The sequence below is a fragment of the Nicotiana tabacum genome, chromosome 3 (genome assembly GCF_000715075.1).
Source record: "Nicotiana tabacum cultivar K326 chromosome 3, ASM71507v2, whole genome shotgun sequence".
Lineage (NCBI taxonomy): Eukaryota > Viridiplantae > Streptophyta > Magnoliopsida > Solanales > Solanaceae > Nicotiana > Nicotiana tabacum.
Window position 1 is genome coordinate 122,135,587 of NC_134082.1, and position 25,644 is coordinate 122,161,230.

The 25,644-nt window shown below is 34.7% G+C and overlaps 2 protein-coding genes across 2 annotated transcripts; both read left to right on the top strand.

The window, feature by feature from the left end:
* The first annotated feature begins 7,339 nt into the window (after positions 1-7,339).
* Positions 7,340-17,133, top strand: LOC107818223 (double-stranded RNA-binding protein 7). The gene is made up of 6 exons (XM_016644177.2): positions 7,340-7,689; positions 8,512-8,768; positions 11,741-11,951; positions 12,067-12,481; positions 16,724-16,809; positions 16,913-17,133. The coding sequence occupies exons 1-5, from the start codon at positions 7,566-7,568 to the stop codon at positions 16,779-16,781; spliced, it is 1,065 nt and encodes a 354-aa protein (XP_016499663.1). The 5' UTR covers positions 7,340-7,565; the 3' UTR covers positions 16,782-16,809; positions 16,913-17,133.
* Positions 17,134-22,378: 5,245 nt separating this feature from the next.
* On the top strand, positions 22,379-24,625 carry LOC107818225 (putative transcription factor bHLH086). The gene is made up of 5 exons (XM_016644178.2): positions 22,379-23,101; positions 23,560-23,664; positions 23,757-23,822; positions 23,913-23,978; positions 24,254-24,625. Exons 1-5 carry the CDS (start codon positions 22,463-22,465, stop codon positions 24,374-24,376), a joined length of 999 nt encoding a protein of 332 aa, XP_016499664.2. The 5' UTR covers positions 22,379-22,462; the 3' UTR covers positions 24,377-24,625.
* The last annotated feature ends 1,019 nt before the right edge of the window (positions 24,626-25,644 follow it).

Below are 25,644 nucleotides of genomic sequence, written 5' to 3' on the forward strand. Positions count from 1 at the left end.
TCATTATATAATGCTTTGTGCCTTACGTGATTTCTTGCTTTCAGTCTTTATTTACATTTATTACTCACTGAGTTGGAGTACTCACTTTACTCCCTACACCCCTGTGTGTAGATTCAGGCATTGCGGATCCTGCTAGTGCGAATTGAGAGCTCTCGACAGATATCAGAGTCCACGAGGTAGCTGCTTGACGTCCGCAGTCCCGTGTTTCTCCTCCTTTATCATTTCTATCTCTTTTCAGATATTTGTACTAGCTTATAGACTTAGCAGACTTATATTATGACTTATAGATGCTCATGACTAGTGACACCCCGGTTTAGGGTTGTGTTGGGTTGTCCTTCCGCATATTATGATATTACCTGCTACTTAGTATTATTAAATCATGTTTTAGACTGTTTTTTGATGTTTAACTATTTAACATCGAATTGGGAATAGTTGGCTGGTCTTGTCTTCACGAGAGGCTTCATCACGACCAGGTCCGGGTTTAGGGTTGTGACATTATTTTACCAAATTCTTCTTCCAATTTTTCAAAAATCTAATATAAATTTTTGCTACTGGTACAAGAATCCACAAGAGAAAACACAAATGGACGAATGCAGTTTTGAAGCAAATATGAAGCCGTTATCGCTATTGAAATGGAAATAAATAAATCCACACCAAAGAAATACTTATTTTTTGTACGGTGATATTTTCTAAAAAAAAAGTAAACCTTATACAATTCATATACAATTATCATACATTTATTATACAATTTGAAAATAATTTCGATACAATTCTGATATAAATGTGATATAATTATGAACTTCTTCCTTTTCAAGGTTCAATATGAAATTCCACGTAAAACCAGCAACAAACTCCATAAAAACCAGCACAAAACTACCAATAACCATAATTTTTATTTTCAAATTAAAAATTGAGGAGAAAGAACAAATCATATACAAAAAACATACAAACCAATAGAAATTTGGTACAATTTTGATACAAATATTGCATTAAACTTGTATTAATATTCTATCAGGTATTATTTTATGTATTGATGCATCAGATACAACTATAATACAATTCTGATATAGTCCTCAAAGAATTTTAATGCAATTGTGATACAATTATCATACAATCCTAATTCAATTCTTAACTACTACTACTACCAACTCTAAACTTAATCAAATTCCCTCAAAATTGATATATAAACTCCAATATATATTCAATCGTTTGGAAGAAAACCCAATCCAAACAAACCACAAATTCGTAAAATGCGAATAGTGATACAAATGTGATACAATTAGTATACAATCATGATACAATTCTAAAACAACTTCTTCTTTGAGTTTCAATCTGAAAACTTTAACTAAAAACAACTTTGAACTTAACCAATCTTCCTCAAAATTAAAATATAAACTCCAAGGTATATTTTTAGTCATTTACAAGAACACTCAATCCAAACAACTCACAAATTCTTAAAACCTGAATATTGAATTCAAAGCTTCGAAACCTTTTAATGGCTGTTAATGAAACACTTTTCATGCTGCAATTTTAGAGATACTATCGATATATTGTATGAAGTGGGAGAGGTTTGGGTTGATTTATATGAAAGAGAAAGGAATATTTTGAAATCTTTTTTAAAATGTGATAAAAACGTGATTGTAGGAGTTTTCTATAATTGATAACATGCGAGTGAGAAGGGGAGGGGGAGGGGGAAACGTGGGAGGGGGACTATATTAGTTACATGCAATTTTTAAGGGATGCTCTTTTTTAAGGTTTTGTATATAAGTAGTAAATTAAGGGATGCTCTTTTTTAAGGTTTTGTATATAAGTAGTAAATATAGATAGAGAATATAATTTTTAAGGAACCTGAAGAAAAGTGGTAAATAAGTTTTTATTATAGTATAGCTAGATAAATGTCTTTATGCCAACTTAATAGAAAGAAGACCACAAATTCTAAGCCCTATATATTTTTTTTAAATAAAACTATTATATGTTCAATTGAGAAAGAAGCCTAGTATTAGCTTTTTCTTCCTAACATATTTCTGCCGCCAATCCACTGAATAGTCCTCCAAACCTTTTTTTTAAAATTATATTTCTTTAGGGTTTTAGAAAGAGAAGACTAATTTTTATTCTTCCTCTTTGCCATTTCGTCGCTGTCACCATTACAACTATTGTAAATGAAGTGAAACCTTTGTTTCTTCTTCTTCTTCTTTTCTTTGCCATAGCTCCATTTTTTATTTATTTTATTAGATATTCAGAGAGTACAGAAGCTATGGCCTGTCACTACCCCCCCCCCCCCCCCTTTTTTGAAAAATTTCCGGCCATGACGATGTGACAGTGACAACCTGCAGCGGTGGCAAAATCTCAGGTACGACGGGTACAGATTGATCGGAAAAAAATTGTTATATGAGAAACTGATTCCCCTTAATAGATTTGGAGTAAAACCAAAAACACTCGTCTTTTTTTTATATATAAAAAGACTGATTACCATATTTAATAAAAAAAAATACAAGCACTGGTAATCTCAAAATCAGTGTTGAAACCTTATCACACTGATTTAAAAAAACTATACTTAAAAATAGTGTATATAAAATTTATATGCATTCCAATTGCACACAGTGAAAACAGATACACATATTATTTTACAAAAAGGACAGAACAGATCTATTATTTTTTCGGACCAGAATGCCAACCTATAACTCTGATACCGATGAAAGGAACATGTTAAAATAAATATATTAGATTAGCGTGTAAATCGTAAAATAAGAACTTACGTGTTCTCCGTGAATCGGTAGACGGACGAACCGCGACTGTAATTCCTGGTCGACAATGGTTTACGGTGTGTTGGAGCAACCCCCTATATCACAATCTAAGCCCTTCATTTGATATGGGAGTAGAAAGCATGTAAAATTACTGCTTAGATTAGTATTTTAGTGTACACACTAAGTGTACTTATATAAGAAATATTAGAGTTAACTAATAATCTTATTGGGCTTTAAAGCACCTCTTATGGGTGGACCAATTTTCCTACAATTCCTAAATATCCCTTAGATATCTTTAGCATTTTAGTTAGATGCTCATATAGAGATTCATAATATTAGACCTTGTCTAGGTATGTATGAGAAAGATTCATTTGCTTCGCGATTCACATGAAGTTAATATCTAGGTAGCCCTTCAAACTTAGCACGAAATATTAGTTGAATACTGTAACTTTATCAGTGAAAAATTGAACACCTTAACTTGATCAATATGTGTCTTATGAATTCAAGAGTTAAGTTTGCAATTCATTTGCCTTGGTATAAACAAAAGATTCATTATTGTATTTGCTGAATGTCAAATTTTCATACATTAAGTTCATGTTAAACCATGAGTTTTGCCAGAGTTATAGTTATATGATTTAGATCTTAATACACCAACTCATGGTGCACATTGCCAGAGTTATATTTATATGATTTAGATTCTTAATACACCAACTCATGGTGCACAACAGAAGCTCCAATTCATTTTTGAAATTGGCTAACATAAAAACAAGGATTGCTTGGCAGTAATAGAAATGAATATGTTGTAGTTTATTTTTTAAATTGATTGACATGAAACAAGCAGGTAGCAATGGAAGATAGATTTTTCACTCTTGTGTAGAACTGAAATACTTAAAAGAGCAGTACCTTTTATTTTATTATTAATTTTTTTGTATAATATTGTTTCGAGTTGAGTTTATATGAAATAATATGGTCAATAAAAATTTATATAGCGGAACATAGTTAATATGAGATTGCGACATAGTAATTGTTGTTGTATATATCTGAAATCACTTTGCTTTAGTTTATAGTATATACTAACAACTTGTATAGAATTTTATGGTATCAACCTATTCTTACCAACTAAAATGGATCCTATATTTTATTTTTTAAGTTACCATGTTAATACACTTAAACGTTATCAATTAATAGACCATGACTTTTAACATGTTTTTTTTCCTTTTTCCGGCAGTTAATTCAAAATACAATAAATTTAAGGCCGAATATATAGACAGACACTTATAGTTTATCAGGCACTCGAACATCCTCCCAAATGTGCCAATTAAACACAGACCTCATATCCGATCTTAAAATTTAGGAGCGTGTATGTAAACACGGCTGATGTGTAATATATAGCTAATAAAAATCATCCACATGTCTAAGTAGTCCACATAAGCCGTGTTTGCCTTAAAACAAATTTACCGACTTCATTTTTACCCTAAATCAAACCCGATTCTCCCCACTGTAAAACCCTAAAAATTGTAGGTCGATTATTGTTTGATTTCAATTTTCTTCCATGCTTACAAGTGTGTTTCGTTGTTTAACCGACTATTAAGCGAGGTATTTGTTGAGGTGTTGGTTGCATGTATACAATCCAGAAGTCCAGGTTAAGAAGCTATTAATTTTCCAGATTAATCAAGACTTTTAAGTACAAGTAAGCTTCTATATTGTTTATATTTATGATTATTATAGTTATAGTGGTGAATTTGGAATTTTTCCTAAAAATTTAGGATTTTTTTCTTGTCTGATTGAGAGAATCTTCTGAGCTGGGCTTTTTGTTTTTATCTTTGACATGTCTAGGGAATATATTCAGGCCCGATTTCACCATGGTGGTACTTTTACCATGAAGCCAAACCAAAATACATAGATGAGAAAGACGTGGGAATCTACGGTATTAAAGATCACTTAGTTGGACCTAGACATAAGTCAATTATAACAATATTGGAGAAAATCAGATACAAAATAATGAATAGGGATAATGACATGAGGAATTTTGCTAAGACTTGGATAAGTGACATTTCACCAATAGCAAGGATGATTTAGAGGAGAACAAGGAACTGTATAGGAGATGTAAAGTAAGATTTAATGGATATGATGGTTTTGAGATTGAAGAAGGTGATAAGAGGTTTATTGTTAATATGGTGACAAAGACTTGCACTTGTAGATCCTGGATGTTGAGGGGAATACCATGTCAACATGTTGTTTGTTCATACTATCACTTAGAGCAAGAGCCAAAACAACATGTTGAAATTTTGGTATAGAAAAGAAACACTCCTAAAGGCTTACAAATATTTTCTTCAACCCATGCCCAATATGAAGATGTGGCCAGAATCTAAAAATCCAGTTATTGAGCCTTCAGAGCCAAAACTAATGCCAAGTAGACCAAAAGATGTAGGAGAAAAGCAAAGTATGGCAAACTGTTCAAGAAAGGGGTGAAGATGACATGTTCAAGATGTCATCAAGTAGGACACAACAAGAGAGCCTACAAAACAGAGGTAATGTTGTTCAATTAAGTTTAATTGTGCTTTATAATTCAATACTTAATCATTTATTTGGTATTACAATTGCAGCCTGCTATGAGACAGTCAAGTCAGTCAACTCAGCTAAGAGAACCAACTCAACAAAGACAGCATGCTCCATCCTCAATTTGTGATGATACAACTGTTGTCACCAGATGTAATCTGGACACAATCAACTGGTGTAGGCAGGGGTAAGGGAACAGGGAGAGGTACTGGCTTAAGAAATGGAGCATTCCAAACAGCTGCTTCTAGAGGAAGAGGATTTGAAACCAGTCAAGAAGGCACATCCTCTAACATTGAACAAAATAGACCAAGACCTGCAGGGTGGAGCAACAGTTCTGAATGTAAACAACAGTTATCTTAAGCAAATGTTATTTTATATTTCATATTAATTGTGACTATGTGGCAATTTTAACCTGGTAATCCATCTGAAAGAGTGATATCATAGGGGAGACCTCTGAATAACACAGCTGAAACCAATATAGATATTGGATTTAAGCCGCCTGGTCTAAAATGGAAAGGCAAACAAGCAGTGACAACTAACCAACTCCAGCGGATGAGTGCATCAAAGAATACAAAGACTTCTAATCAAGAAGGCACATCCTCATCTTTTCTGTCAGGCTAAAGGAATGGAACCAAGTGACTTCATTGTTTAATATGGTTTAGGTGCTTATTTAATTAAGTAATTGGACATGTAATGACTTCTTGAACAACAACTTTATTTTTATATTGTATTGATGGTTACATGATTAGACTTTGGTTTAGTTCTTATATTGGCTTCAAGAACAGCTTGTGCTTTAACTCTTGTATTTTAGTCTTGTATTGGCATCATGAACAACCTATTTTGTAGCTCTTTATGATCTTAGAGATATATATAAGTCTTCATTTGGCCGCTATTATACGATCTTGCTGTTAACCTTCATACTCTTGTATTTTAGTCTTGTATTGGTATCATTTATCAATAACATTTATACAAATCTTGCACCAGTCAAATATAGTCTAAGCCATGTAAAGTAGACTCAAAAATACCATTATCATTAATTGAATACATAATCCAAATTTGGGTACACTTTATGTCCCAATCATGACCAATGATACCATTTCAATTACAACCAGTGATACCGGGTACAAAATTGTGTAAAAGTCTTACAATAGGTAATACAACGATGTGTTCTTATCGCAGCTAATACAATCAACCAGTAATACCATTCCAAACCCACAACATAAATATCATAACTAACACCAAGCAACTTCTTTTCCACACTTTAGCATTAAGTTCAGTTGCATCATTCTTTTTGACCTTCTTCAACAACCCCCATATCACCCTTGTAGCTTGATCTGAAAATTGAGGCTCATATCACATAAAAAATTTGCATCCACTTTTGTCTTGAAAGCAGACAAAAAACATTAGAATTTATAAAACCAACAAATAATAAAGAAAAATTCAACAACGATGATAAATTCATGCGCTTACTTCGTCAATTCTATAGCGATAAAATCGACGACCTGAGTTTCTTTCTGACCATGATGTTTTTAATAGAGCATTTATCGTACAGTGACAAATAATCGGTCCATTATACAAATTCATTGTCCTTTGCGAAATTGAACTAGACGAATCCACTACCAATTACATCGAGTCACAAAACAATAAATAGAAAAGGAAGAAAGAAACAGAAGAAAATCATTTACTTGTTTGAGCCTTCAGTTTGTGGTAAGAAACAAGAAAAAGATATTGAACAATTTCAACTTGGATCTTCGATCTCCTATGTTAGAGACGACCTATGATTTTTTTAGGGGGAAAATATGGTAAATTTTTGGGTTTGGGGGAAGGGGTAAAGAATCTATTTTTTTACCGGTGGAATCCTCTGTGTCAATAAAAAAATCAATTTTCATGCACCTATTTTTAATTAACGTCACGTTATATTACAAGTCGAACACTCTGTATTTAATTGACACATATTAAAAGACGTTTGAGTGCCTCGTAGGAAAGACCTAAACTTTATGTGTCCATATAAAAGTGGGTGCCAAGTTTCGGTGCCTGTCGATGTATTTGGCCTAAATTTAACTAGATTTCATGAATTGAAACCACAACTGTGGCAATTTGGAGTCTTGTACTTGCAGACGAGCAAAGTAACGGACACACCAAAAAAAGAAGGAAACCCCGAAAAACAGACCTTGCCTCATATTCAGTTGGCATTTTCGTTTTACAAAAACCCTAAACAATTTTGAAATAGCAAAGTGAGAAAGTTTATCATCTTCTTCAACCATGGCAGAAGCAAATTCTGTGACTCAAAGCTCTGAACAGCCCAACAAATTGCCTGAAGCTGTGGCAAATCAAAACCCGCTGCCAAACATTCCTGAAAATGAAGCTGAAAAAAGTGGGCCTCAAAGTAAGTTTGGTCTCTGGTCTTTAAAGCTATTGAAACTATCAATTGGTCATATTTAACTTGAGTGATGATAAAAATTGAGCTTTTGTGATATCTCATTTTTGCAACTTTACAGGATGGTCGGGATTTAGTATTTTTAATCTGCGGAACCATCACTTATGTGTCTGTAACTTGTCAAGTGTGGATATACTTGACTTCCAGAGTAATAAAAAAATATGATGTGTCTGTGTTCCTAATTTTTGTTTCATTATTTGAAGCTCGTCACTGTTGGGTTATCTATAGCTTTAAACTTTAGTAACTACGGTCGATTTTGATTTAGTCTCATGGATTTATATTCGGGAAACTGTTATTTAGGGATTAATCACCAGACCGCTATTTAAAGGTAGAGGACCATCACACATACCCATTGGTGGTACTGGGAGCTTTAATGAACTGATTTAGAAGATAAGAGGGCTGAATAAGTAGGATGATGCATCCTAACCCCTACTCGCCGGAAGTTTTTATTTTTTTATTTTCTCTGAAGAATTACTTGAAAAATCGGTGCATGATTTAATTGATTTGCATGCACGTAGATAGGTGTATGCTAGTGTATATATTATGAACTATGTAGTAGTTTCCTAGTTAGTTCTCTGTTTTGAGAAAGATGTATTATGCATATGTTTTGAATGGAAACTGACCCTCAAAATCTTCCTCTGTTTAGCCTTTTTATAGAAGACGACGGACAGTATTTTTTTTTGGTTAACTTGTTTTAAACTATTGGAACATAATGCGTTTATGATACTAGCTCCACTTTTCTGAGTTGCTCCTTGTCATTTCTTGTTATAGAGATTCCTGATACACACAAGAACCGCCTTCAAGAGTTCACCCAACGATCATCCCTTGATCGCCCTGTTTATCACACTGTCAATGAAGGCTCTCAGCATGCACCTCTCTTTAGATCCAGTGTCTTGGTTGATCGGTTTTGGTATACATCTCCTAGCACATTTTCACAGTTAAAGGTTGCGGAGCAGGACGCTGCAAAGGTTGCCTTGACTGGCGTGAAAGAAAAGATGAAACATGAAGGGTGCCCTCTTATTCGTGAGGTTTGTGTATCATTGCAAAATAATAGATCTATGACATTTAGCTAATATAAGAGTCCAAATGGCTTGTATCTAGTTGCTACGTGATTTCTCAAAGGAACACTCTTCTTTAAGGCATGTTTTATTTTTAATAAATGCTCTTTTTTAGAAATTGTCCTTGAATTTTATTATTTCTTTGGGCAATGTCTTAGCAGCTATTATTAGGGTTAGAGTACTGGATATCTGGAGGTTAACAAGGTTGATTATGATCATCCTGAAGTATGGCACTGCTAATGTTGTAATATGAGATGAAGGTCTCTTCTTTTTCCAACTGAAGAGATCAATAGACGAAAGCTTGAAATTTGTAAAGTGAATAATAAAGCACACTCATGTGCTTCATATAAGGATGCGTAGGCCGATGCATCATAGTTTTGTATTCATTTTATAGATCTATGACTATTAAGAAATTCATTGTTGATCTATCCCCGATCTATTTAACTTGTGAATATTGAGGAAAGGTTCAAAGTGTAATACTCTGAGATATTTTCTTTATCAATGATTTAAGAGAGTATGCTAATGTGTAGGCATTCTCTCCAAAATCTTTATCTCAGTATATAAACAGTCTCCAAAGTGCTGGTCAATAATTACCAAGTACAAGTTCTTGCAAAGAAGAATTTTTCAATATCTATATGTTTAGTCTCAGAGTTTCCTATTATGTGCAACTTCCTCAAAAACTTAGTGTCAGCGAAATGCCCAAGGAAGTGATTTTCTTCACTTGCTCTCTATTATCCATCCTCATGTTCGTTTTCTTTGTCATCACACAATCGGTTTTAACTTCATAGCAGTGGTAGTTATGGCAAATATTATATGTTTGATGTTGATGAATGGGTTTCTATAACTTTCTATTTTAGACCCAGGGAAGTAGATGTGATGGTGGCGCTATCACAAAAAAAGAAAACAAAAGAAGATGTGATGGTGGCATGTGACAAGTTTATCTAAGAAATGTCTGTCTGAAAGATGGTATTCTTCTTTGGTTAGTAATGAGTGGGTTAATGACTTAATTCAATTGGCCGGTTCAGATGACCTTCTCATAACCCCGTAATAGTAAAGACAAAGCTGATTATGGATTGAAAAATTCACAGTTCTGGTAGATGATTTACCATTTTAGTGAGTGAAACGAGATTCTCTTTGATTGAAGTTTTTAACAGTCCTGTTTTTCAACACGAGCTGTGAACCTGTAGTGCCCGTAATTTTTTTAAAACAACAGTGGTGTCCAAGTCATCTTGGGCGCACCTTGGCTAATTCCATGGGATACTTCGGACATAATTATGTGCAAACATTTACCTTATATGGTGCTTTAACTTTTAATGCTCTGCTGTATAGATGAAATCTCTGAGACTTTAGTTCTTTTTTAACTTACCATAACTTATTATCAACTCTAATTACAGATATTGTTAGGTTGAAGCTGATAAAAGCGTTCTTCTTGCTAACGGTCATATGAAAATTAGTCAACTCTGAAGTGCTATTCGTCTTCTTTCCAGCATCATCAATAAACTGCAGATGACTTTTTAGTAAATACTAAATAATAAGTTCAGCAAAAAAAAGTTTGTCAATTACTGTAGCTCTCCGTTATTGTGTTTATAAGCATACTAAAATCAACACAATAGGATTCTGCTATGTTCTTCATTATAGACTTGTCTGTATTTTATGGTGTTATTGAACTTGTATGTATTTTGAAAAGAGCATATGAAGACCTTTATATTGAAAGCTGAAATTGAAAAGATAAAAAAACTCTTAATCTTACTGAATTAGGTGAAGATTACATACCATGCATGGAAGAGTTTATACTAAGGTATAAATTACAAGCATATTTCCTTTCTAATTTTACATAGTCAAAGGATATTTGGTTATAACCTAAGTTGCTCCGACATGGCAGTTTAGGTGCCGAACCCGTGTCGACATGACACTAGTATGAGTGTGGGTGTAACAATTTCAAGTACTTTGACCATGATGGACTGAAAAATTCGAGTCGAGATACAATTTGATTCCCGAAATCAGAACCAAAACTAGGCTAAATCTGAAGAAAATAGCATACCTTATCTAAGAAATCAATCATTTACTTATCTACAGCTTGAGAATAAAAAAGAGATTCACACTTTGCAAGCTATACGTAAGAATTCCACAAAATTTCTCATAATTTAGAGATATTTTTATATTTTTATTGTTTTGAATTATTTTTAGCCGGATCCCCGCACCCGTATCCGTACTAGGATCCGTATCCCCAAATTTTAGAATTTACATCTCGAAGGATCCGACCTCTAGATCCGCACCCGTGTCGGACACCCGCACCCGTATCCGAGCAACTTAGGTTATAACACTAACTGTACGGTATTGAAAATATTCATTATGGATATCCTGGAGTAGTAAGCTCCTTGACAGTATTAACTTTCTACCTTAAGTACATTCATGGTGTGTATATTTTCTAAAAGGTTTTTTGATTTTTCATTTCAAATATAAACTCTTAAAAAATTCAAAGTAAGATCATATTTTTTGAGATGTTTTCACGATAGAGAGAGAGAGAGAAAGAGAGAGAAGTAATAGGCTATTTTTCTTTAGCATTGTGACTTTGGACATTTCTGTTCATTTTTTACATATCATGGATGTATAGACATTCTGACACAAAATTAGGTTGGTTTATTTATGAAGTGTTAAAGAGCCAGAGAATTGAGATAATGGAGAAACTTTCGGTTAGAGCTGTTGTACTGATGTGGCGTTTGGATCTTAGATCTAGTATGCTGGTCCATCATTTATATAATTTCTGAATATCTAAAATTTATGCTTCAAAGATTAGTTAATCCAATTCTGTCTCACTCTTGGTCAAATCGGCCCCATTGAAGTTTCTTGATCCATTTACTCCAAACCTGGAAGACAATCTGACAAATGTTTCTCCTTTTTCATATTACTTATGCTGATTTACCTTTTGTACTTTTGTCTAGGATACGGTGTTTTGCAAGTCTATCTTGAATGAGTATGCTGTTAAGATGAAGCTTGAGAAACCTATTTATCATACAGTTCAACCTGAGGGGTTGCTTCCTGTTTTCAAGTCTACAGCAGTCTTTAATGGTAATCAGTATATGGGAGAAACTGGGAAAAACAAGAAAGAAGCTGAACAAATGGCAGCTCGAGCAGCGGTTATGTCCATTTTAGGTCAATCGCCTTCAACCAAATTCCGCTCCTGGAAAAGGAAGGGAATCTTAATATCCAGTCTTTCAAGTATTTGCTTTGTAACAAAGTGTTTAACTTTTCATCAATTCTTTTGCAGAAACTGATTCTGGAACCATGATGTTGGAGATCATCAAGTCTAAGCGCAAGCTTTATGTTGCACTGGATAAAGTTCAGGATACAGGTGATATTAATGCTGGCTTCATGCCAACGGAACTTAACCGTCCAGTTCGTGTGAATAAAAGGAAAGAAGTTGAAGTTATTGAGGATGCTGGGGAAAAGACTTATTCTGGACTTTTAGCGTGTAGTTTGGGACAGCCTAGTGATATTCAGGCACTTAATCAGCTTCATGTCTTTAAAAGACCAAAATTGGCATCTTCATCAGTGGAAGTTGCTCCTCCCATGGTATTTGTGCCCCCTGTCGTGGATCCATCTTTGCTATGTTCAACTTCAGGAAAGAGACGTAATCGGCGAAACAAGAAAAATGCAAAGAAGGATGTGCAAGTTGACCCTCAGTAAGTTTTATAATTGAATGATTTTAAAGGTTCTGCCAGAATTAGATTCGCTGAACTTTTTTATTTCATGGAACTTAAAGTCCTGTATAAGAAGCCCGTTCTATGTTCACAACCAAGTCAACTAGCGCTCTGCTCATTTTTTCTTCTGTATATAATCCTTTTTTCTCTTCGCTGATGGGCGGCTAATCCTATCTGTTTGCCCCTCAGTTTTACATTCTCCCGCGTACTTCGGTCATTGCAATTTCTTCTCAACTCTAGCAAGTTGGTTTCTGGTCAAACATACCTTGTCAAGTCATGAGTCTGTTAGTTGACCATATTATAAATATCTTATCGAGATGAACACAACAGTAAAAGTCTCGCCCACCAAGTTTTTAAAAAACACAACAGTGCATTTGTTTCACATGCCTCATGCACCATCAATTGTCTATGGTTGATTTAATTAGTTAATATCAACTAATTCGTCTAGTTAGCTATCTATGTCAGCTGACCTGTTTAGCAGTCTAGATCAAGTTAGCAATTATGTCAGCTAACCTTTCTAATTAGTTGTCCACGTCAGCTGACACATCAAATCAACTTACTGTTCTTTCAGCAGTAGACGCCACACAATCCAGCACTTAGTGCCCCATCATCAAGCACGTCATGATGTCTTCAATAATTAATATCAATAGTATCTGGAAAATATAATAATTGGTTCTATGTATTATTTCGACGTTTTGATTCTATTTTGCAGTAATTCGTTAAACACACTATGAGATCCCAAAATCCAGAATACACTATGTGTGACAAGTTTAGGACGTAATTTTTTTTTTTTTGGACAACGTTGGTATCCGGGCTAGCTTGTGCGCACCTCGGCTATCCCACCGGGTACCTGCTACCTCACAACAACACAGATACCAACTAATGTAGTCCACCAAGGCTTAGGCAGATGAGAGATGTTGGCGCTTGAGAGAATCTTGTTGAGAGAATCTTGTACTTTCCTTCTCTAGGTGTTGAAGTTATTCTACCACTCAAGGAGAGATGTTGTCTCTTCCAATTCGCCAACCTTTTTTCCATCTTCTCAAGGACCTCATTCCAAATTGACACTGATTTGTATTTGGCTCCTAAAGGTAACCCCGAATATTTTGTAGGAAAAGAACTGTGATTGCATTGCATTATTGTTGCAAGATGACTGATTTGACACAGTATTCACCGGAAACATGGAACTTTTTAAGAAGTTTATGTGCAAGCTCGACGCAGATTCAGACAAAGACAAAATCATTCTCAAGATTAAAACCTGATGTTCATCTGCATCACATAAAATTAGGGTGTCATCAATGTATAAAACGTGAGAAATTTTTATATTCCCCAAGCCTCTACTATTCACGTGGAAGCCCGAAATCCAGTTTACTTGTGAAGCTTTGTGTATCATGTTGCTATGCCCTTCCATGACTAGAATAAAAAGAAATAGTGAAAGTGGATCTCCTTGCCTAAGTCCTCTTTATGAAGAGAAAAAACCCTGTGGGGTACCATTTGTTAGAACAGAAAATTTTACTGAAGAAATGCAAAATCTCATCCAGTTAATCCATTTGTCGCTAAAACCCATTTGACTCAGCATACCCATTAAGAGCTTCCCGTTAACATGGTCGAAAGCGTTCTCTATGTCAAGCTTACAAATGATCCCCGGCTTTCCTAACTTAACCCTCGAATCCAAGCATTCATTAGCGATCAAAGCAACATCTTTAATGTTCCTGTTATTGAGAAAAGCCATCTAAGAAGAGCTGATTAACTTCGGAAGCACTACTTTATGTCTATTCGCCAAAGCTTTTGAGAGAATCTTGTTGAAATTGCCTATCAAACTGATAGGTCTATAATCTTTAAGTTCCTTTGTACCTATTTTCTTAGGGATGAGAGCAATGTAAGAACAATTCAAACTTCTCTCAAATGCCTCATGGGTATGGAAATAGTTGAGAGCATTCAACAAATCAACTTTAATAATCGGCCAACACCTTTTGTAGAATCCCATAGAAAAACCATCCGGTCCTAGAGCGTTGGCGCTTTCACAACTTTTATTGATGCATAAAATCTCCTCTTCTGTAAAAGCTCCATGTAGCCACTCTTTTTCATCATTGGAGATACAACCGTTGATTCACGTCCTGCACCTCTCATATGCACCCAGCATCGGGCCTCGCTCATTCACGTCTTGACCCTGCTACTACTATGGACTTGTCTCCTCCTAGTCAGCCGATTGCACTTCAGAAAGATTTACGGACCACACTTAATCGTAATCCCCATTATGTCGGTTTAAGTTATCATCGTTTGTCATCACCCTATAATGCTTTTGTATCTTCTTTGTACTCTGTTTCCATCCCTAAATCTACAGGTGAAGCACTGTATCATCCAGGATGACGACAATCTATGGTTGACGAGATGTCTGCTTTACATACGAGTGGTACTTGGGAGCTTGTTCCTCTGCCTTCAGGTAAATCTAATATTGGTCGCCGTTGGGTGTATGCAGTCAAAGTTAGTCTAGATGGCCAGGTTGATCGACTTAAGGCTCGTCTTGTTGCCAAAGGGTATGCTCAGATATTTGGGCTCAATTACAATGATACTTTCTCTCCCGTTGCTAAAATAACATCAGTCCCCGTTTTCTATCCATCACTGCGGTTCGCCATTGGCTTCTCTATTAGTTGGACATTAAGAATGCTTTTCTTCACGGTAACATTGAGGAAGAAGTTTATATGGAGCAAACACCTGGTTTTGTTGCTTAGGGGGAGTCTAGTGGCTTTGTATGTCGGTTGCGCCGGTCACTCTATGGCCTAAAGCAGTCTCATCGAGCCCGGTTTGGTAAGTTCAACATAGTTATTCAGGAGTTTGGCATGACGCATAGTGAAGGTGATCACTCTGTGTTTATCGGCATTCTGCTTCAAATCTCTGTATTTGTCTGGTGGTCTATATTGATGATATTGTTATTACCAGCACTGATCAGGATGGTATTACTAAGTTGAAGCAACATCTCTTTCAGTACTTTCAGACTAAGGATCAGGGGAGATTAAAGTATTATCTAGGTATTGAGGTCGCTCAGTCTAGCTCAGGTATTGTGGTCTCGCAACGGAAGTATGCCTTAGACATTCTTGAGGAGACATAAATGACAGGTTGTAGACCTGTTGACGCTCCTATAGATCCGAATTCTATACTTCTATCAGGACAGGGGGAGCTGCTTAGCGTTCCTGCAAGATATAAGCGGCTGGTTGGTAAATTAAATTACCTTATAATGACTAGACCTGCCATTTCCTTTCCCGTGAGTGTTGTGAGTCAATTTATAGATTCTCACTGTGATAGTCATTGGGTCGCGGTTGTCCGCATTCTTCGGTATATAAAATCAGTTCCAGGCAAAGGATTATTGTTTGAGGATCGAGGCCAAGAGCAGATCGTTGGATACTCAGATGTTGATTGAACAGGATCACCTTCTGATAGACGTTCTACGCCTGGATATTGTGTTTTAGTAGGAGGTAACTTGGTGTCTTGGAATAGTAAGAAACAGAATGTCGTTGCTCGGTCTGGTGCAAAAGCAGAATATCGAGCAATGACTATGGCAACATGTGAGCTAGTTTGGATCAAACAGTTGTTCAAGGAGTTGAAATTTTGGTGAGATCAGCCAAATGGAACTTGTGTGTGATAATCAAGCTGCCCTTCATTGTATAGAATCTGGTGTTCCATGAGAGATCTAAACACATTGAGATTGACTGTCACTTTGTCAGAGAAAAGATACTCTCAGGAGATATTGCTACAAAGTTTGTGAAGTTGAATGATCAGCTTGCAGATATTTTCACCAAGTCCCTCACTAGTCCTCGTATTGGTTATATATGTAACAAGCTTGATACATATGATTTGTATGTACCAGCTTGTGGAGGAGTGTTAGAATAGCTGTATGAATATATATGTAATTAGTCTTAGTCCCGTATGTAATAGGAGTAGGTTATATATTTTGTGTACTTATAAATATGGCTCATTGTATTACAATTAAAATCAATAATATATTTTTCTCCCGTGCTTTCTCACACTCTTTATACTACCTAAATAAATCCACTCCTAGATAGCAACCATGCATGGGTTTTTATGTAATGCTAGTCCAACCACCTCTTTTCGTTTTAGCAACCCAAGAATTATGCAAGTTGTCTTCTTATTCGCGATCATCACATGTTTCTTTGGGAGCTCTCTGTATGGTTTCATTCGCTTAATTAACACATCCTCTTGTGTATGCAGGGCGCCTGGTGCCATGTTGCCGTTGACTCAACTTCCTCCCTGCTCGGTGGCGCAGTGAGTTCCTTTGGTGATCATTTCTGCCAGAGGTGAAGAAACTTCACGAACCTCGTTTGAATTCTGTTAAAAACCATGCAAATACTAATTGTTTTCGCTAGTTGTGATTAATTCATCTGTTGAAATATGTTGCAGGTGTGAAATCGTTGCATTTGCAGGACTTGCGTCCTATGTCTGATACCATAACAAGACCCCTATATGTATGTAACATTATGTAAACTTTTGCTCCTTGTAGTAAGTTGGTGGACAGTGTCCGACATGTTAAAGCCTTGCAACTTCTGCTGTAGTCGCGGATAGTTTGTTATGGTTTGGTAGCAAACTCATGACATTCTAATTTTCCTTGTGCTTTTACTTCCCATGGCGTTTTCTTGCATTGTTTTCTTTGATGCTAATAAATGAAATTGATTTTACAAATGCAAGGAAGTAGCGGATATAAAAATCAGAGTGGAGACTAGAGAAAATGCGCTCTACACTTGGAGTGTTAAGTCATGTTTGTTTGTGGTACTCTTAAGTCGTGTTTCTTGTTCTGCTCTCTGTCTTCCTATAAATTTGGTATTTTTTGTACTCGGTAGGTAATTGAGACCAAGTGAAAAATAGGACACAACAGAGAGAAAAAAAGATCCATAACAGTATCAATTGTCATGTTAGTACGCTTGCTTTAATTTTATGTTCTAGGACACTTGGTCATGTCTGAGATTTATATTCTAGTAGAAAGCATTGAGAGCTTCTAGTACTTGATATTTATTTTGTTTAATATCGGTTTGAGATGCTCTTAATGAAACCACATGATTAGTGAGGATTTATATTGTTGATTTCAACTCGTTTGGTTTTGGCTATTGAGGGGTAGGTGTAGGTAATTTAGATGCTGATACTATGTCCTAAAAATTATACAAAGAAACAAAGCATAGCATGATAGAGAAACCAAAATTTCCCAACGCACAGTAAATTAGTGACACGAAAATCGTTGGCCTCGATCATGCATACACCACTTTTGTATAGTTGGATGATAATTAGCGCACCACATTATTATTGGGACGATTTGTAAAAATTGTACGGGACGCCCCCATTTAACCTATACCCATTTTTTTTAAAATTTTTTAACTTGTACCCACTTTTTAAACAACTTTAACCCCCTTTCTCCTCCTCCTCCTCAAAGTTATATCCGCCTCTTCTTTTTCAAACTTCTCCTCCCTTTTCTGCAAGAAATCTGTTACACAACGTTTTTATCTAGGATTTCGTACGTAAAATACACAAGCTCCTTCATAATTATAATCTAATCAAATACTATTAATAATAATGGGAAACAAAATTTAAGGAAAATCAGCTGCAATTATCACAGTGTCAGCAGCCTCGACCTCCATTTTTGCTCTCAACATATCAGCCTGTGTTGCTTCCTCCTCACTTCTTGCCATCATCTTCTTTCCCTAAAACATTAATAAACTATTCTTGTAAAGCTACAATCAGTTACATTAATAAACCTGCAGTCTTAGAACTTCAGCTCTAGAATCAGTTCTAGAGCTCTAGAGCTGAAGTTCGCCAGTTACAAACAAAAACTTCAGCTCTAGAGCTAAGTTCGCTAGTTACAAAATAAAAACTTCATCTCTGGAGCTGAACTTTAGGCTCGGCTACTAGAATGTTGAAGTTTTGCGTGATTGTCTTTGCTATTTTAGCCCCGTATGCTGAAGTTATGCGAAAAAGTGGGTACGCTTGCAACTTTTTTTGCAAAGCGGACACAAGTTAAAACGTAACACAAAAAGCGGGTATAGATGCAAATGCACGGACGATTTTGAGTAAAATTCCAATTTTTGAGGGATTATGTTGGGCATTTAGCCCATTTTACGCTAATGGCCATTTCAGAACAGCCTTAGCTCATACTTAGCTCAAACCCATTGTTATGTGATTTCCTTAAGCTAGATAGCAGAGATACTTTTTACTTTTTAGGACTTACGTATAGTAGATGATAACTGGATATTTTAACTATATAAAACGAAGCGAAGGCATATTCGAATATGCGAGCAGATTCCCTTAATAACCATCTATTAATCCCATGTGGGAATTAATGATATGACAAAAATTATATGAAGACAAAAAAAAAAAAATCAAAATACATTCGAGTAAATTAAAGTAATCCATCTTAATATAGACTGTTAATTATCCGTTTACTTATTTGTTAAAATACCATATTTCCTACTGTAATCTATATTTATTTATTTCAAATTTTATTCTCCAGTTTAGTTACTAACAACAATTTCAATTCTAAAGATGTCTCTGTCCATGTGCTGACACGTAGCAGCCCATGTTAAAAGAGCAGGATTAAAGGGATCCGACTTCATTAAATGTTAGCCAAGGCCAATCTAATCTCAGTTAAGTAAATCATTGAGGCTTAATTAGCTGTTTATTAGATAAGGGATTTATATATTAGTACATATTACCTGCCCAGATAAGATGTATTCAGGAGGTTTAAAAAGGAACATACGGTGGCGGATTCAGAATTTTCATTAAGGGGTGTCAAAATATAAATAATTAGATATATCAAAAAGTCAAGAGGAGTCAACATATAATAATATACATAAAATAAAAAATTTATCTAATAAAATAGCGTAAGTTTTCGACGAAGGGATATCACCCATTGCTTTAATGTAGCTCCACCACTGGGAACATGGGGTTTTAACTATACTACATATAGTATTAGGATATTACTGCCTTTAAATTAAATGCACTAGACCTAAAACACAACATAATCTCCTTGAGACAAGGAATTCTGCTCATCTCCCAATGCCAGCTTTGATTTACACATTCCCCATTTCTTCTTGTCTGTGACAATACACACAAACATGTGGATGACTATCTTCATCGGGTTTGCCAAAACATTATGAAAAGAAATTGCTTAATTTATTTCTGTTTTATGACTTAACCAATATTAATTTAATACTATCAACCATCTCTTAGCGGGAGAAATAAAAAAATAGCCAAATTTACAAGTTGTCATTTAAAAATAACCACAATTTCAAAAATAATCGAAATTTAGCCATTTTTCATGTAAAGATAAATCTGAATGAAAATACTGTTCGAAATCCGGAAAAATACTCCAGTATTAGACTGGAGTTCCAGTATAATATACCGATCCAGCATAATATACTGGAGTTTGGAGCACCTGTGCTCCAGTCTCCAGTATATTATACTGGAGCCAGCAAAGTATACTGATCCAGCATAATATGCTGGAAGTTTATACATAGGTGCACCGAACTCCAGTATATTATGCTGGACTGGTCTCTGTTGCAGCAAAATAATGGTTATTTTTTAATGACTTGACAAATACTGATTAGTTTTAAATTACCAGTCCGAAAACTGAGTAGATGTTACTATTTTAACTCTCTTAGTTAGTGTCGACATCTCGAACTTACCTTAAGAAGTAGTACTATAACGACTTTGCACACTTGTGAAGTACAGTTTGCCAAGTCGTGTAGAAAGAGACGTAGTGCGTTTCCGTCAATTTTTCCTATAATTTTCCTAAAGCTAATACTAAAAGTTTAAGTTCTATATATGCTCTGATGATGTACTTCTTTTCAATAACCAACTCATGTTAAAAGAGCTCTAATAATGTAAATATTTTTACAATGTCAATATATATGATAAAAATGCAAGTAATCACATAATTAATGTGTCAGGATAACTACTATTTTCTCCGTTTTAATTTGTTTGAGCCTTTTCGGAGTATGAGGATCAAATTAATTAATTTTCTGTGTGAATTCAAATTTAGATTCTTTAGATTTTTCGAAACAAAATTTACATATAAAAAGTAATATAAATCACAATAATTAATAATTTAAAAACTATTTATAAAAAATATGATCAAAGAAAACCTTATTTAACTCCTCAAATAGTAAAAGGTGGTTTATTCTTTTTAAAGCATATGGAGTATATATATAGTAAGAGTTCCATGGTTATTTTAAGAAGTAGAAATAAGAGTGGCACTGTTAGTCAACAAAAATGGAAGTTGTGTCCAAGATCAATTAAGACAAAACGTCCCTTTCCTGCAACTAACTCAGGCCAATTGTTTTAGCAATTATTGGAAAGAAATTCCATGCAACCACACTTGACGACTTGAATAATTGATCGTCAACTTGGTGCTGCATGCTATTAAACAATAATACAAGCTGACTGATCCAAACTAATTGTGTACATGTACAGATAGTATCCGAGTGGAAGCATGAAATTTAAAATATAAATTATGACTAATTGTAAAACCTATAGTACTAGCATCCCAACAAAAGGGATCATCAACGACGTTGGAATACGTTGTATAGCTAGTCCTATAATTGTCTAAAACGTTGTTTTCTATACATAAACCATATAATGTAAGCAACATTAGGATGCACTCAAAAATAAATACGAAAGACAAATGTACATCAATTATTTTAAATAGAGAAAACTTTCATTAATGTACTTTAGAAAACGATCTCTTCACTTCGACCGTCCAAACTTTGTTTGCGTCGAATCAAATGTTTATACGTCGATTTTCCTTTTTTAACTGTCATAATTCAAACTAAGTACCTTCGTGAATGATTTGTAATAATGTAAATTCACGCATTCACGATAAGGTAATAAGGTTCCAAACTTTTGAAAACTCAGAAGTACGAGCGAGAAGTATAACCAATATTTACCTTACAACTAGCTAGAGTAGTTCCGCCACCCCACCCACCCCCCAAGGCGAGGGTCTATTGAAAACAACACGAGGTAGGAGTAAGGACATAAGATCTGACCAGTGGCAAAACCACATGGTCATAAGGATGGTCAATTGACCACCCTTCGTCGAAAAATTGTACTGTATATATAGGTAAAATATTATGTTTTAGAGGTATATAACACATACTGAACACCCTCTATCGGTTATTGTTTTTATTTGTTTTAAATTTGAACACCTTGTGAAAATTCCTAGCTTCGCCACTGGGTCTGACAACACTCTACCCTCCTCAGCTTATGCCCTACTTATGGGATCGCGCTGGATATATTGTTGTTGCTGTTGTAACTAGAGTAGTTTTTTGGCATCGAGTATTCGTGGATCAGTCGGACCAAGAAATTCCAAGTGAATCTGGCTGCATGTTAAGTATATCTCAATTAAACAAAAAAAAAATCCTAGAAGAATTTCCAAACCAATCTAGGCTGGAGAAAGTATATGTAAAATCCATCACTAGCTTAATTAGCTGGCTCGTTTAGCTTAGACACCTCCATAGAATGTGATATATAATTTTATATGAAGATCCACGTGCCGTAGCTTGGCTTCTCAAGTTTGAAGGAAGGTAGGTAGGAAAGAACGCCCTCAAGAAAACAATGTCCATTTTCCAGAAATTTAGACTTTTAACAATGTGTTGTATTGGAATCTGAGACGTGGGTTTTGCGAAAGAAACGCCGAAGGTCTTGCTGACTTCTCCATTTTTTTTTTTTTTGTAACATTAATCACTTCTCTCATTCAATTCTAGTCACCTTCTGCCAGCTAATTAATTATTATCAATCTCAAACTGTTTTAAATAATTTATTATGTACTATCTATATATACTCTATTTTAGTCTCACTCTTGTTTCAATAAAGACAATTGCACCTTTTTATTACTACAAAAAAGCCAGAAACAACCAAAATTTAGACCTAGCTAGCAACTTAACTTTAGCTTAGCTATTTTCTTCAGATATGTCTATGGCGGCGTTAGCCAAAGAACATATTATGAATGACACAAAAATGGGCTTAGTTGATAATTATGAATATTATGAAGGTGAATTTGGAATGAATGATCATTCCTCCCCAGAGCTATATCATGGGATAAATGAAGAACCTCCAAAATCAGTTTTTGAAAATCCAGAGAAAACAAGTCCAAATATAGCCAAGAATTTTGCTATAAGCAGTTCTTCTTCACTATCCAGTCCCAGCAGTTCCAATTCCAATGGCCATTCTGTTATTAGCTTCAAAGGAGGGTATGGTGGTAATTTTATGCATTCAGCAAATGGTTCTTTGCTAAGCTTTGAGCAAAGTGAAAGATTTTGTCCAAATCCAAGAATGAGTAGTAATAAAGTGGAGTGCTCAGTTTGGGAAGATAATAATTTGCAGTACAATAATAGTAGTAATAATTATAATCAGAATTCCCTTACTTCTAAGGGTAGCAGCAACACTAGTCCTCGAGTATTGATTAATGAGAATTCCAAGAATATTCAACGAGCCAATAGCTATGGGAATAGTAATGCGATACCATTTGGATGGCTAAATTCTGAGGCTAATGCAACTGTTGAGGACTTAGAGAGAGAGGAATCACGTTTCAATAAGCGCCCTTGCATGGTAATTTCATATCTAACCTTAATTACTCATTTCACCTGTTATACCAAGTTATTTATTCTTATTTTTCATGTTACCAAATTATGTTTGTTATAAAAAGTACTTACCAGTTGTTGTCAAAAAAAATAACGTAGAAATATTATATTTTGTTAGTGCACAAATAATATAACATAGATAGAGTTAGATCTACATTCTCAACTTAAAACTCACAACATCTATATGTCACTAGAAATATCCATAGACTCTTGTGGTCCCTCAATTTAGAAACCACGTCATCTAAATTATGTATACGACACTAAAAATATCCATCATATATTCGCTAACCAATTATATAGGTAATAGTAGGCACTTACATACCTTTTTATTTGTTCACAAAAAAGATGATTCAATACATCGTATTTTATTATCACCAATTTTCTCAATGATTATGATTCCATTATAAAGAGATGGATTTAATGCAGGAAGAGAGCATGCAAACTAATAAGAAGCAATGCACTGGGGGTTCAAAGAAGGCCAAATCAAATACTTCTGTTGCTACAAAGGATCCACAGAGCATTGCAGCCAAGGTTTGCTAGCTCCTAATTAATATTGAAGTAATTTAAAAGCTTAATTATTTTGGAATAGTGTGTTAAAGAACAAAAGGAATGTCTGTTTGTAGAATCGTAGAGAACGGATCAGTGAACGCCTTAAGATATTGCAAGAACTTGTTCCCAATGGTTCCAAGGTAGGTTTAATTAAATCCTTTAATTACTGTTTCTCCATTTATAATTCTGGAGGTTACTTAATCATATGAAAAATCCTTATATTAATGCAGGTTGATTTGGTCACCATGTTAGAGAAAGCAATTAGTTACGTCAAATTTCTTCAGGTGCAAGTGAAGGTGAATACTTATAAACCTAATTATTTTTGTGCTTTTATCCTAAAAAGAGTCACTTTCCTTTTATATGATTTAACTTGTATACACGGGCAATGTAAGAATAATTTATATTTTTAACATATCTTGTAGTAGGTAACTTGATTTCTAGGTAACTAATTTCATTATTTTTTATTAATTATTTTATGTAAAAACTTCTTATGTAACATGATAGTATAAAATTCGTCATACCGTAATAAAAGTTAATTAAGATCTTATCATTATTATTGTTATTATTATAGGTGTTGGCAACAGATGAATTTTGGCCTACACAAGGTGGAAAAGCTCCAGACATTTCTCAAGTAAAAAATGCCATTGATGCTATCCTTGCGACTCAACGAGACAGAAACTCAAGCTCCAAATGATCGATAAAACCTAAGATTAAGGAGTATCGGAGTTTTCCGTTTGTTAATTATCATGTATTAGAATTAAAAGATTCCAAAATAAGTCGTTGGAAAAAAGAAAAAGAAAAAACAGCTCATTGAAAAAGAAGTGTTCTTTTTTTTGGATCGTCTTCTTCAATTTGTCATTTTTTTTTTTAAAGTTCAGTCATCAGTGTAATATAGGGAGTGAAATTTAGGTTAATTTATGGAAGAAGCTGGCTATTTTCATTACAGTCTTCCAAAATTCAATTTTTAGCTTTCTCATATTTGAAGTACTGAAGAAATCCCTAGGTGTAATGAGGAAGTACAAGAATTCAAGGTGGTTGACAAATTGGGACAAAACCAAGATTTATATAAATGCATGTCAATGGATAAGCTAATGGTTTGTTTGGAAACTATATATATGGTCTAGTTACAAAATTGTGTAATTACCTTCTTAATAATTGCACCGTATAACAATTACAAAACTTATTTGTTTGTCATATAAAGTGTAATTACAGCGTAGTTTCTAATTTCATGTTTGATTGCACAAGTATAATTATAAAATTAAATATTTTTAATTAAAACAAAAGTCGATTGTAAGAAAATAAATATATTTTATATTAACAAGCTTTTTTTTTTGGGTAGGAATACGAAATCTTCATTCATTAGATAATACGATTACATAAAGCTAGAGTCCCATTGGGATCACTAGTAGTTACAGTCATAGTGCTGTTAATACTAGAATTACAAGTAACAAAAGGATTTTCAAGTTCAGCCAAGCTATTAAAACATTAGTAGATACAAGTCTAGAGCTAGTAGAGTCGATTTTATCTTCAAGGACAAGTTTCAAAAAGGCAGGAGGAGGTTGTGTCCAAAGAGACAGTGAGTTGTTGCTTGCTTGCTTGGATCCTTTAGTAGCCAAAAAGTGAGCAACCTCGTTTCCTTCCCTAAAGTTATGCCGGATCGGCGGATTCCCCAGTTTCTTCAGTAGTGACCTGCACTCAGTACCCAAATTAGTATAAAATGAACCAGTGTGAACTCCAAGCAGGCGAATGATATCCGTAGCACCAGTTTCAATTTCTAAACCTAAGAAATTTTTTTCAGAGGCTAATTGCAGCCTAGTTCTAAGGGTAAGCAAGAGTATAGACATATGCTAAATTGCAAAATCTCAGAATCCAATCCCCATGATTGTTTCTAAAGGTTCCGCCAATGCCTCATTTCTTATACTTATTCTTAAAGACACCATCAATGTTGAGCTTAAAGGAAGC

Coding starts and splice junctions, on each gene's coding strand:
- LOC107818225 (XM_016644178.2), top strand. CDS start 22,463: ATGTCTATGGCGGCGTTAGCCAAAGAACATATTATGAATGACACAAAA. Junction 23,102..23,559: donor TCAATAAGCGCCCTTGCATG/GTAATTTCATAT, acceptor GATTTAATGCAG/GAAGAGAGCATGCAAACTAA. Junction 23,665..23,756: donor CACAGAGCATTGCAGCCAAG/GTTTGCTAGCTC, acceptor GTCTGTTTGTAG/AATCGTAGAGAACGGATCAG.
- LOC107818223 (XM_016644177.2), top strand. CDS start 7,566: ATGGCAGAAGCAAATTCTGTGACTCAAAGCTCTGAACAGCCCAACAAA. Junction 11,952..12,066: donor AGCGGTTATGTCCATTTTAG/GTCAATCGCCTT, acceptor ATTCTTTTGCAG/AAACTGATTCTGGAACCATG. Junction 12,482..16,723: donor GATGTGCAAGTTGACCCTCA/GTAAGTTTTATA, acceptor TTGTGTATGCAG/GGCGCCTGGTGCCATGTTGC.